Consider the following 14035-nt stretch of genomic DNA (forward strand, 5'->3'; position numbering starts at 1 on the left):
GATGTGTTTAAGCACCTGTTTAATGTGAGATGGCAATTAAGGGCATTTGCCAACGCACTCAAGAAACACAGGACACCCTCTTACCTGCGGCATGCCATGCTCACTCATTCTGATCACGAATGCCATTTATCTGGGGTCATGTTAAATGTATTTATTTATTTATTACATGTGTAGCATCACGCAAAACCCACAAGCATCAAGGCGCAAAGTAAACTGCATGGAGTGGACCACTTCCATTGGCGCAGGTTTTTACTTTTCCGCCACAAAATGGAAGATTTCAGCGTAAAAGGCAAGTGAAATCACACTCAGGAAGAGTGTAAATACCTCTCGCAATTAGCGATTGCTGGTGGAATTGACAATGGCTTCCTCTGGACTCTGCCCGCTTTTGCCAGGTTTAATTTGCAAGGAGATCCCAGAGGAATCCCTTTCCTTATTTCCAGCATGAGAATCCATGCTGGCAGTAAGGCCGCATTTGTGTGGTGGAGCAGGAAATACAGGAGGTCCTGGTGTGTCCACTCGGCTCCCGAACTCCACCCAGAAAATGCACGAAAATCCGGCCAATTAGAAAAAGTGACAGTAATAGTGTTTTCCACCACTTTTTCTGAACCAATTGACCTGGAAAATGCTGTGTTGCATCGGAAGCTGAAAGCATTCACTCCGCATATTATCCCACCGGAAGATTAAACCAGGTGCTGAACACACACACGTGTTACATATTCCTGTGCACAATCTGCATTTGGAGCATTAACTCACTGAGCTACCTTACAAATTATATCTCATCTGGGGCTTTACCGTCTTAACCCCTTAACTGCCATGGGTATTTCTGCCAAGGACTTTTTTGGTGATTTCAGTATGTCGCCATTCAATCCCTTGTAACTTTTTTGTTACATAAGATATCTCGGCCAAATTTGGCCCCTTTTTTCCCCAAATGTAGGCGGTCGTAACGTTTCGGACTTTGCCGGGGATTGTGGGTAATAAATTCTGGGGCGATTCGCACAAGTCAGACCTCTATGGATTCCCACGGGTGTCCTCTTTTCGGAAATGCATGAGGTTCCCTGTTTTCCTTGGTGGCTTCGACACCATAGGCCCAAATCTGTAGGTTGTCCACATGAGAAAAATCTGCTCTGCCGAAAGGCTTGGGGTTACCAGTGGGTTAGACTTTTCCCTTTGCGCCCAGGTAGGTGCACCCACATATGTGAGGTACCGTTTTCGTTGGGACAACTGTGGGAACGCAGGATGGTAGGACATGTATTGTTGGCGGCGTGTTTCGGTGGGTGTCCAGAGTGAAATGTCTGAAAATTGTGTTTTTTCCACCAAATTTCAGAGACATTTCCCTCTGCCCACCCACCAAAACATGCCGCCAACAACAGATGTCCTACCTTGCCGCGTTCTCACAGGTGTCCCGACAAAAACGGTACCTCATATGTGTGGGTGCACCTACCTGGTTGCAAAGGGAAAAGACTAACCCACTGATAACCCCAATCTAGCAATCTGCCCCCAGGGAGGACTACATGAGATGCCTCCATCCATTTGGGGTGGGGGGGAGAGGGCCACCCCCTTTCCACTAATAACATCCATGGTGGTTTAGTGGCCCCACACACCCACCCAAAACAAGTTATAATTTGTTTTATTTTTGTTTTGCCCCTTTCCTAGGGGTAGATGGGCACGTGTGTGCCACCTGCCCCCGGGGGGGCAAAACGTACTGCCCCAAGCTTGGGGGCTGGATCTGTAAATATTTGCAGTGGCCTATCCCCCCCACCCCAAATGGATGTGGGGCATCTCATGTGCCCCTTCCTAGGGGCAGAAATCTGCCCCCAGGGAGGACTACATTAGGTGCCCCCATCCACTCAGGGTGGGGGGAGAGGGCCATCCCCCTTTCAAACACAAAAAATCCTGGTTATCTAGTGGGTCCCCCCACGCAAAGCAAGTTATAATATATTTTTTGATTTGCCCCTTCCCTAGGGGCAGATGGGCACATGTGTGTGGCCATCTGCCCCTGGGGGGGAACATACTGCCCCAGGCAGGGGGGGGGGGGCTGGCTCTGCCAATATTTTCAGTGGCCTCCCCCCCCCCACCCCAAATGGATGAGGGGCATCTCATGTACCACTTCCTAGGGGCAGACATCTGCGCCCAGGGAGGGCTACATAAGGTGCCCCCATGCTTTGGGGGTCAGGGGGAGAGGACTGCTTGCATAGTAAGCAGCCCCTCCTCCCACTTCAAAAACAGATCCCTGCACGACACATCAAACATATTCTGGGGGGGATAAATGACATTACACCCCCCCACTTACAATTGTGGGGGGATTTGTCCCCGCTTTTCCCCCATGTCTTACGCCCATGGAGACCACCAAGGCTAGCCACCCCGCTGCCGCAATGATGTGACCCCTGCCCGAGGAAGCCTCTTTGCTGCGTTGCAATGCCTCTCCGAAGCCAGCAGTGACCTAGCTCACTGCTGGCTTCGACTGAGAGGGTGCTCTTGAGGCCTAGAAATGGGGTGAGCAACACTCTGTCACCCCAATGCCCTGTCAACATCTAGAGGCATTCGAGCCTTCAGGAGCCTGAACGTGGCAGAGCCTAGACACCCTGCCACCAGTGTCTCGCTGCCTGCCCCACCATCAAGGGACTACAGCCGATGTGGTGCCGGTGTCCCCGGGTGCGGCTTTGCTGGTTTATTAAAATGTACCCTCAACGATCCTGGACTGATAAAAAATGTGTGGTCTCCTAACCCCATGCCCACAAGCCAGCCCCCATAACAGTGATTACTTTTCTCACATGTATTAAAGTGTCTATTTAATGACGCAGGTAAAAGCATTTTATTTTCCAAGTTAGATGGTTTCCATTAATCAAAATGTACCCATTCACACGTCTTCGCACAAAAAGTGAAAGCGTCACAGACAGATTGCCCCTCTTCCTGCTAAAATTCGTTTTCAAATTCCAAACTCTTAGTGTCTACACCTATTATTCGCTACAAACCTGTGCAGCGTGTTGTATCACGACGAGACACTCATACAAGTTTAAACAAGTGATTTGAAAAATATGAAAACATACGCCCATGCGCCGGATGCCTTGTGAATCGCGTGCCTGCAGGCAGAGCTCGCTCTGCTCCTGTGGGGAATGTTTACCCTACGAAGTGCGGGGTCCCTCCCCCACCCCTTGCTCCCCAGGACCTTAGCATAATCGTTTTGTCTTAGTTAAATCAAAGTGCGAGTTCAATAAACAGGGCACCATTACACATTGTGACATACATCACATAATAATATTATTTTTTTTAGTAATTTAATAAAATGCAGGCTCTGCCTTTGTCCTCGGGACAGGATGTGGCGCGTGTGCGTGACACCCCGGGGTCTCCGTGACAGAAAACTTGGAAATTCCTGTTGCGTAATTCCCGCGGCGCACCCTGCCGCCTGCACTATAAATGAGGCCGCTCTAAGAAGAGACGGACAGAACTCCTCAGAGCCTCAGAACTCACCACAGCGAGCCACAAAAGGCGGGAAACTCACACAGAACCGACCGACCATGGCAACCCCGGGGAAATGCGTGCTGGCTGCGCTGGCCATTTGCCTGCTCTCCCTGGCTGTGACAGAAGGTAAGGCTGGTGGCATTTTTATTTCAGAAATAGGGCGTTCCTAACTTTTAGTGTAGCTCACAAAATCGACATCATTTATGTAAAAACGTTTTTTACACGTGTGTATTTATATTTACTGTTTGCGCACAATTCTGGCAAGAGGTTAGAATCACGTTTTTATGTGGTTCCTGAAATCTCAAAACGTGCCTGACATTTTCTAAATGAAATGTATTTAAATGCTAATACAAAATATAACGTTCTTTCTCATGGGTTACTCTAGTCAAAAGGAAAGGGCTTTAAGCATTGATTAAGCAAGCACATTGTTTGCAGAATGCCTAATTTAAGAATGTACTCAGGCATTTGTAAGTGACCAACAATACTGATTTGAAAATGTCAATCAGATATTGAAAGCTGCTTGCTTTTTAGCAAGGGCTATGCAATTAAACCTGACCATATCATTTTAGAATTTAATAGATATTGTACTAACTGTTTGATACATTCTAATGAATAAACAGTCAGGGAATATTTTATAAGCAGCTACTCAATGCTTAAAGAATATGTGAACTGCCTGTGGGAGAGGCATTATAACTAATTGGTAACTGTTATTTAAACATGTTACCTGCTTAGTAGGGGTTGAGAAATGTTAAGCAAGTGTTTCCCTTTGTCTAGGCTATTTAAAAACTAGTAATGGTTTAGTATGTGCTCCACTCAAGATGGCTGCTGATTTTGATCTCGTGGAAATCTCACTTGTTTTTTTCCAGGCATGTCTTTGGCAAGGATGGGAACAGAGCTGCGCTGCCAATGTATAAATACGGAGTCCAGGATCATCCACCCCAAGCAAATTCGGACTGTTGAACTCATCCAGAGCGGGGCCCACTGCCCGAATGTGGAAGTTATGTAAGTACCCCCCACACACACATGCTTTGCTGCTGCTGTGCTGAGCAGAAGAGTCCACTTCCGCTCTTTATTGCAAGGCTCTGTTGTATTTACCTCTGCAGGTCTCTGCTGTGCGCTGCAGTTGCCCCTTCCGCTGCCATCAGGGAGGATGCCCCATAGGCTGGCCCCTGCTGCCACAGTTAGAGCTTTTTCTCCTTCTGACCAGCAGCACCTATATTTCTGAACCTTTAGAGTTCCTTGCAAGAGGATTTCAGATCCTACAGTTCCTTTTTTTTAGGTTGTGTATCCTAATTTCTTCTTTTCTTGCATCCATGCTCTTCAAGTAACAACCAACACAGAGCCTGGCCAACCTCACACACTAGTCTTCCAAAGGCCTTTATCTAAGTACATGGAACAAAAGGAACTCTTTCTGTCTGGGCTCTTCCGGGCCCTTAGATGGAGCACGTCTTTATTTTATAATTCCACTCCTTGGCCAGAGATAGCAGAACCCCAATACTAAGACCTGCTAAAGTGTACCTATGGTTGAGGTTACCAGATTACTCCATGTGCCCGGAACACCATGCCCCAGTTCTCGCCTTGTGGGAGTTGTATCTCCGGTGACTTCAATTATATACAAAAGGCAAGCCCAGGACTGGTATATGCGGTCCCCGGTGATAAAGAGTGATCTGGTAACCTTGCAATCCGCTCCTTCATGTGGCGGATTCCATTGACAAGATGGCCGCCAGGAAATATGATTCCCTTATTCATGAAGTCTGCTAGCTTTCTTACTAGCTTACTAACATCTGCGAATTCCACTGTACTGGTAATACCGCATTGTTTATAAAGTACCTTAATGTGCACAAGCCTAGTACCCTTTACTGGGACTGCACCCATCATAACAGATATGAGCACCTAAACATTCTTATCACCGTCTTTCTATAGAAGCTATGTGCCCTTAACAATGCTAACAACTAGCCCATGCCAATTGCAAAGAAACATTACTAATGCAATTGGCATGGACTGGTACTTCAAATGTAGTAACAGATAAAACGCTTTTGGAAACCCGTGATTGTCAAATTAAAGGCAAGTCCACCCAGTGAAACGAGGTTTCTGAAAGTCTCTCTTCTCTTTCTATTAAACAGTGCCACTCTGACGTCTGGGCAGGTTGTGTGCTTGGATCCTTCTGCAAAGTGGGTCGAGAAGATCATAAGAAGGATTCTGGAAAGGTAAGATGCAGATACTTAAATCAATCTGAAAATGATCTAGGGAACTGATGTCTAAGTACCCACTAAGGCTGTTACCCACTGACACCCTTGCACTGGCCCAATGAAGCGATGCCCGTCTAGTCAGCCCGGCATGCCAGTGTACGCCAGTTTAATGACTTAGTGCACTGTGCAGCTTGTAGTTTTAACCAGTGCCAATGGCCGAGTGTGTTTTCAAATGCACCACATCCCACACATGTTCCCAAACATGTGTTCCCAAGTACCACTCAAACAATTACTCATGAAAAAAGTCAAAAATTGTGATCCGTGAATGTGGGCTTTTTTTTTGGTGCTCAAGGCAATTCTTTTGGTCCCAGTCGGCCCTTGACCACCTATAATCTCTAATGACTTCACAGACAAATTGGGTGGAGGGGAGCACGGCTAGAAGTATACGTTGGTACTTGTGACACTGAGGGGGGAGAACTGCGCTTCTACGGTTGGGTTCTTTGGCCCTCTTTAGCTTTAAGCTCTGAGTGGGCTTCATGTTTTAAGTACAGCCCCCACCAGGTTCCATGGCGCCGGGAACGTAATGCCAATGTAGACGAGAACCATAAAGACAAATGAGAAAGGAAAAACACAAAGGCGTGGGCATTCCTTGGTTAGTATGAAGCATGACAGGACCTAAAAAAACTGGAAGCCTCAAGCTTGGTAGACTCCTACCTGAAAGCTTGTGAGGTCCCCAGGCAAGAGCGCACACACTACATATGTGGGCTAATATTCATACTCACATTTTTCTCTGGGGCGCACAATCGTCTCCGCACCATTTGTATTTCTAGACTCTGTACGCTATTTAGTTTCCCAGAAGGCCCCGGGGTAAAGGTGGTTACATTTCCCCAACTGCAAAATGTAAAACTTCAACCTCTTCCATTACCACGTGGAAAGAGGGACATTGTGCGCGTGTGCTTTGCACAAGATCACACAGCGCGTCCCAGGCACCATGTGAACTCAATACTTAGAGATCTCAGTCTCTAAGCCCTAAAAGAATAGACTAGCATTGCAGATTTATTTTGTATGGAGGATTAGTAAACCGTATTTGCCCAATATATTTCCCTGATAGAGTCCCGCAACACATAGACATTTGATCATGTTACTTCAATATGTATATATCTCAAACCAATTGGAACAATGGCAGATTAAATAGGTCCACTAGGAACCTGTCCCTGTGGCTTTAAGGACGTGCTGACTCTGGACCTAAAAAAATGAACAGTGATTTATTGGAAGTAAGTGATGGCCCAGTGGCACTCGTGTGTACCAGAGAACAGGCGTTGGCGTTTCAGGCATCTTGGAATTAAATAAATCACATGTTCAGAGTGAGATTTACAAGAGCACTTCCGCCGTGAGTGGGCTCCCAGCTACTGCCAGCTATTGGTCCAATCAGACCCTAACACTGGGGGTCTTGTTTTATCCTACTGGCATTGACTTCCGGGTCAGTCTGTTGTGGAATGATGTCCCAACACCCGGTGACTTTGAGCCACAGGAGTGACATGACTAGGCCCGGGTGGAAATGGAAAATGAAGGTCCTTAAATCTGGAACCTGAACATTCCCCCAATGCACACCGTCTCCTGTATTCTGTATTTCTGGAGAATCAAGGTCAGTCACAAGCACGCAACTTTGTAAACAATACGTTTCCCTCGGTATTGATGGATTCCAGCAATATTGGGAATACATTGCAAATTGGCCACGCCACTGTAGACATTGGAGCACACACTGTGGATCATTCGTTTCCGATGGCTCGTGTTTTGGTCCTTGGCGAGGAGTGAGCTGGCACAGCGCCGGCAGCCTGGGCCCAGATCATGCATTCGCATTGCCCGTGCCATGCACGCTGCTTTTACTCTGATCTCATCCCCTTTACCAGGAAATAAGAAACCCACTGGTGCCTATTTTGCAATTGGCGTTTGTTGGCTGGTGATGTAAGCCTCAACATTAGCCCATAAGTGAAGTCCATATGTTGCAGGGTGTGCTTTGGGCTCTTTTACTCTGGGGCACCTGCCTGGAGGAGGAGGCGCAATGGAAATAGAGGAAGGCTTGAGTGTGTGTTGTCATGACAATCTCTGCGTGACTCGACGGGTTCCTCAGTGCGCGCAATGTAATAATGCACCATTGTCATTGTACTGAGCACGGTGGAATATGCAATGTCATTTTGCTCTGTTTGCACCTTTTTTTAACCCATGCACCTTTTATTTTATTTTCTGCAGTTCCAAAAAAGAACAATGAGGAACATCGGACGCACCCATGACTATTTGGTGTCCCTATGAACTTTCTTTGAGGAAGCAAGCCCTCCACAAATAACTTCTAACAGTGCCATTCAAAAAGCTATTTATTTATGTATTTAATTTCAAGATTAACTAACTGTAGTGCTGCATTGAATGCAGCAACAGAAAGCACTTATTCATCTTTTGGAAACAGTGGGTCCAGTGAACATCAGGCCTCTGCACAAGCTTCAGGGAAAGGCCTGTTATTTTTGAGCCCAGGAGGACACCCTTGGACTGGCCTTTAAAGTGAGTGATTGGTGCATCCCGAAGCCAGAGGCCAAATGGACACCATTGGCTAAAGATGTGTATCTCGGTGGACATGCAGTGTAAAGGGTACATGTGCTGGACACACCAAGATCCCACTCCGCCTGGATGCCGGCACCCGGGACCGCACTGCCATGTTACCATTGATATGAGCCACTCGGACCTACCTCTTGAGAAGGCCACCTCTAGAAGAACGCGCCCTCTCCAACAGTCTGCCATGGCTTTCTTCAAGGTGTTAATTAACATTTCAGCATTCGTATTTAATTTAATGTGTATTATTTATATGTTGACAAATGTTTGTTAAATTATACTGCTCAGATGAAGGACGTGTAGTAAAGCTACAATAATAATTGTAATAGTATTATAATATTTAAATGTATATTTATTTATTTGTAATAAAAAACCCTTTGGTAGGATTTTGAAATGAACCTGTTCAGTGCGTCTTTTTCAGATAAAACCAGTGGTTCAAAGATAGCGACACCCACCAAAATACCTGCCCGCTCTTACTGCTGAATACTGATTTTATTTAATTACATTCATTTTGATTGCATCCCGATTCCTTTCAACTCTGCATTCCAAGTGTGACGGCCAGCAGGAAGTGGAATTGCAGAAATATAGCAAATAGACTGCACACATGCATTATCACCCCAATAATCTAGCTATGGAAGCAAGATGGCTACACACCTGCCTTAGTGATGTGTCATTACACCCTCGGGCCTATTTCCGGCATTTTCATGTTGCTTAGCTTTTATTGCTTGCCTCTTCTGTCAGTTTAATGGAACGTGTCCCTGATTTATGAAGAATGACAGTGCAGTGCTTGTTTTGTTCACTTTTTTTGTTTCATGTGTGCGCTTATTTTGTCTTGAGCACTTTAATAATTTCTGTGCATTAGACATGGCATAACGTGTACTCGGCTTTTTGAGAATGCGCTTGACATTTGACAGACAGCCGCAACATTCCTCAGCTTTTCCAATTATGGGTTTACCTGCCTTTTAATCTGCCTTGAGCTTTTTGTCAAACAGTTGACATGACATCCCGCCAATTACATCCTTCTTTTTTTTTGCCTTTAATGTGGAAAGTCAATTACACGTCTGTCTTTTGTACATGATGGTGTACACAGGGGTGCACAGCTGATTTTGCCGTAGGGTCATATATATCTTACATGCTGCCTATACTGTTCAGAAATGTAATTGTTTTTTTGGGGGGGGGAGGTGGCGTGAGTGGCAAGAGGCTTTTTCTATCCCTGAATTTTATTAAACAGCATGTCCCTGGCCCCGCTACTCCCCCAACCTAACAGCATGGCCCTGATCTCCCCACCAAACAGCATTGCCTTGGTCCCTCTACTCCCCCACCAGTCATCATGAGCGTGGTCTCCTTACACCCCCACACCAAAGAGCATGGCCCTAGTCCTCCGACTCCCACCACCATGAAACAGCATGTCCCTGGTCCCCCAACTCCCACACCAAACATGAGCCTGGTCTCCTTACTACCCCCACCAGAAAGCATGGCCCTGGTCCCCCTGCTCCCCCCGCCATCAAACAGCATGGCACTGGTCCCCCTACTCCCCCCCACCAAACAGCATGGCACTGGTTCCCCTACTCTCCCCCACCAAACAGCATGACACTGGTCCCCCTACTCTCCCCCACCAAACAGCATGGCACTGGTACCCCTACTGTCCCCCACCAAACAGCTTGGCACTGTTCCCCCTACTCCTCCCCACCAAACAGCATGGCCCTGACCTCCCACCATCAAACAGCATGGCCCTGTCCTGCCCTACCACTCATGTCTACCCCAACCGTGCCAAATGGCAGGTTCCTGGTCACCCTATTCTCCCTCAACCCTACCACCAAACTGTAAATCCCATGTCCCTCCATCCCCCACCAAACGGCAAATTCTGTGTCCCCTCGGCCCCCACCAAACACCATGTCCCATGCCCCACCACCCCTCACTAACCAGCATTTTCAATGCATCCACCAAAGGGCATGCCCCTTGACTCCCACCTACCAACCCCCACCAAATGGCATGTCCTGGCCCCCAACACACACCACGCCCACCAAAATGCATGACCCTCAGCCCACCCCACCAGCCACCAAATGGCATGTTCTTTATACTCGCACCCCATGGCATGTTCCATGTCCCACCACTCTCCTTCCCCCTCCAAACGTCATGCCACCCCCTGCCTCCCCATTCCAACAAACAAGAACTTTCCTGACAAAGGTCGAGCGGGCAGCAGGTGGGTGGGCAGCAGGAGGATGCGCAGGGAAGAGGCAAACAAGCTACCCAAGGTGGCGAGTACTGCGGCTGGCGTGGCAAGGCTGAAATCCCTTCTGGCAAAAAGCCTTATTAGCCATGCCAGTCACATCGCTCTCCCTCTATTGGTCCAGCACACACACTAAGTGGCTCGTAAAACACAGCCACATAATGCATGCCCTGAAGCAATAGAGGGCTAGTGTTCCCGGCAACTGATTCTTTCCTAATGGAGGGTGGCCCGTTGTTTGCTTGCGGGCCGCCCTCAATTAAGAAAGTCTTTCATCCTTGGCAGGCCGGAAAGTGCATCATGGTGGCCGCACTTGGCCCGCGGTCCGTAAGTTGTGCACCCGTGGGGTGCATTGTAGAGAAGGGGTTTGCAACCTTTCGCTCTCCTGATGTTTTGGACTATGACTCCCATGATCCTTCACTATTTGATATGTTGGTCAGGGCTGGTGAGAGTTGTAGTTCAAACCAACTGGAGTGCCAAAGGCGGCAGACCCCTGTAGTAGAGCTAGTTGATTCATACACTCCGGCCCTACAACAGAGGGCTTTGAACTCTACTGCTTGCTGCACTCTCAGCCGCTCTAGACATCTCTTGGCATGGGGGATGCAGTCATATTTTTAGACCACATTTTGAACTGTATGTCATTGATTTTGAACTTTCCACAATCTCCCATAAAATTTAACCAGCAATAAAAGAAAAAAGCATAAAAAGCGACAAACGAGAATTTGCCAATATTTGTACTAAAGCAACTTGATCAAACAATTCACAATATAATACGCAGTCTTAGCCACTGCTATGACTTGCGGCTCAAAGTAAAGGTTAGAGTTCAGAACTAAGTCTAGCCTCCGAGCATTGGCGCTTTACTGAAAGATTGAGGCGCCAGACAGGAAGTCAATCCGGCATCTTACCTTGTTTCCACTATGACAAAGAGTTCTAGATCTCGTACACACACTTGACCCCGTTCACAAAGGAATATTTTTGTACTCGCAAAGGGCACTTGATGTCAGGGGAGTAGGAGACCCATAAAATCTGGGGGCACAGAGGACGCCTTGGGACTTTACTTTTTTAATTTATTTATTGTGTTTTAGTCAAAGAACTCGACTTCTCACAAAATTAAAATAGCAGTACGTATTAAATCACATATATCATCACCGTATAAAACAAGAGAAAAGAAGAAAAGAAAACAGAAGAACATTAAGAAAAAGAAAAGTAATTTGGCGTCTCACTTCAGAAGGCTCAGTTCACGTAAAAATATTACCACTTCCCCAGTCGAAAGGCTTTCATGGCCTGAGTATAGCTCGTCCCAAAAATATTGGGTGTCCACCCACCATTCCTGGCTTGTCCTGTGCTCTGGTCTTTCCTGCACCCCTCTCTCCCCTGCACACACTAGTCACCCCGTGCTACAAACCATCCCTATCTTTCATCTGCACTCCGTTCTTGTTCCCCTCTCTCCCCTCCCTTGATCCTCTCTTTTTTTTGTCCTCTGCACCCTTTCTACCCTTTTTTCACGGTGCAGTTCCACTGTTTGACAGAAATGAGGAGAGCACGCTAACTCCTTGGTCATACAGTTTAGACGGGCTTTGCGTGTCTTCTCTTTCTTACACCTAGAGATTTCCAGCCTGACTTGGGCATAGCTTTCAGTGGAATGGTAGCCTCATGGCACAGTTAGATCGTTAGGCTACTGGCAGTGTCTTCTTGATGGGGAGGGCCTTAATTATGATGTAGAACATTGTGTAGAGAAGGTGAGTTGGGAGTGAAAGCCTATGAAAAATGACCAGTGTGGCGGCACTGTGAGTGTGATTGTATTATTCGATTGCCTTATTCCATGAGCGAGATGATGAGAGCCTTGGTGTCGGGATCTCCTGTGGGTCTTGCGCAGAGGTAGCACAAACTCCTGCCTCCCCGTAAGGTCTTGACACCTGCACTTTAATTATGAACAGGGAACCGTCCTCAACCTGCCCAGGAAAGAGGTTTAGGGTTCACTGGATTGCTATTGTTGAAAGAATTGAGGCATAGTAACGCGGCACAGGACAGGAAAGCACCAATATGAAGCATCAGCAGAATAAGAGTCATCCATGGGCTCTGCAAGCAATACCCCTGATTAGGCCTTTCGTGATTCAATGCACCTCCATAGTGGGCTAGAAGCTGAGAAGGGCCGCACTATTGCAAAAGTAATTGACTTAATGGAAATGTATGAACAGAAATTAGATTAAAGTTCACCTGAGTCACCAAGCAACTCAAGAAGGGTAACAAACTACTGTTGCCCATCAATGCTGACCCTTATCTGACCACAGAGAGTGAAATAATACCCCACTCATGAGAGAGAGAGGGCACGGGTGGTTGCTGCTCATACTGGCCAGGTCACGGTCACTGTCTCCCTTGTTAGTATTAGCACTGTAGTACTACTGATTGTTGCTGGACATAAGTGTAACACCCAAACTGCACATCATTTCCTTTATTGTATCACATTGGGCGCGTTATCCATGTATGTAAGTGGAAATTCCAGGCTGAATGCACCGCTTTATTGATAACTTTTGAGTTACTTAAAATGTGTCCCAAAAAGACTAACTGTAGTACCATGACATTTGTGGGACACAAATGTGTGCTTCAAGAAAAATGTTTTAAATATATTTGATGTATTAGACACATTGCATGATGGTAAGTAACTTAAAAGTTATCAACAAAGTGGTGCATTGAACCAGCAATGTCTATTTCCGTCCTTAACTTTATGTGGTCACTACGCATTTTTTACTGTGCATCACCAAAATGCAGACGTTTTTGTTTTACCCCATTTCACTGCATAAATGCAGAGGAGACCCCGTGCAGCCTCCCCCCCCATAACCGCTCATATTTATTATTAACTTTATCCACCCCCAATATATTTATGCAGTGAAATGGGGCTGTGGAAATTCAGCATTTTGGGATGCGCAGTGATAGGGACATACCCTTTAAGACACACATTTTGAGTGCAATGTTCTGGTTTAATGTGTGTGCAGCCTATTTTTGGGACCTCAGCTTAAAATTACAATATTTGCTAGTATTTATTTTTGAGTGTGTGGGGGTTAATACTTGTTGGGTGCACATTATTAGGTTGACATTGTTGGATTGGGAAGAAAGATGTTCTTCCCTGGGGGCGGTGCAAGGGGAGAGGAGGGTTGGCCTGGTGTTATGAAGAAGCTTGTATTCCCATGTCTCCATGGATAGATGGAACAGTGGTGGCTGTGCGTCAGGGGGCAAATACACTGTCCCCTTGTAAAGAGATATAAGTTTGGATTCAAATTCAAAACTCACAACGTTCCTAGCAAGAAGCGCAGTAATGCTACAACCAGAGACAGTCAGGGACATGCAGCTAGCAAGATGCAGCTGATTGCCAGGCAGTGCAGTGCTTGTGGGGTCGTGTAGGGGCAGGTCCTGTGCAAAAACATGTTTGTTTTTCTGAACAGTCTATGTAGGGCAAGACAAAGAAAGCATAGGTTTGTTCTTTGGAGCCCGGCAGGGTATAAGAGGTCTGGAATGGCTGCCCCTCAACTTTTGCCCAAACAGCATGGCCCCAGACTGACAG

The 14035-nt window shown here is 46.7% G+C and overlaps 1 protein-coding gene across 1 annotated transcript; it reads left to right on the forward strand.

Annotated features, from left to right (window-relative positions):
- The first annotated feature begins 3427 nt into the window (after positions 1-3427).
- LOC138515863 (interleukin-8-like) lies at positions 3428-8647 on the forward strand. The gene is made up of 4 exons (XM_069630616.1): positions 3428-3585; positions 4326-4461; positions 5583-5666; positions 7899-8647. The coding sequence occupies exons 1-4, from the start codon at positions 3516-3518 to the stop codon at positions 7915-7917; spliced, it is 309 nt and encodes a 102-aa protein (XP_069486717.1). The 5' UTR covers positions 3428-3515; the 3' UTR covers positions 7918-8647.
- Positions 8648-14035: the final 5388 nt, after the last annotated feature.

The sequence above is a fragment of the Ambystoma mexicanum genome, chromosome 6q (assembly GCF_040938575.1).
Source record: "Ambystoma mexicanum isolate Mex_15411 chromosome 6q, UKY_AmexF1_1, whole genome shotgun sequence".
Taxonomy (NCBI): domain Eukaryota; kingdom Metazoa; phylum Chordata; class Amphibia; order Caudata; family Ambystomatidae; genus Ambystoma; species Ambystoma mexicanum.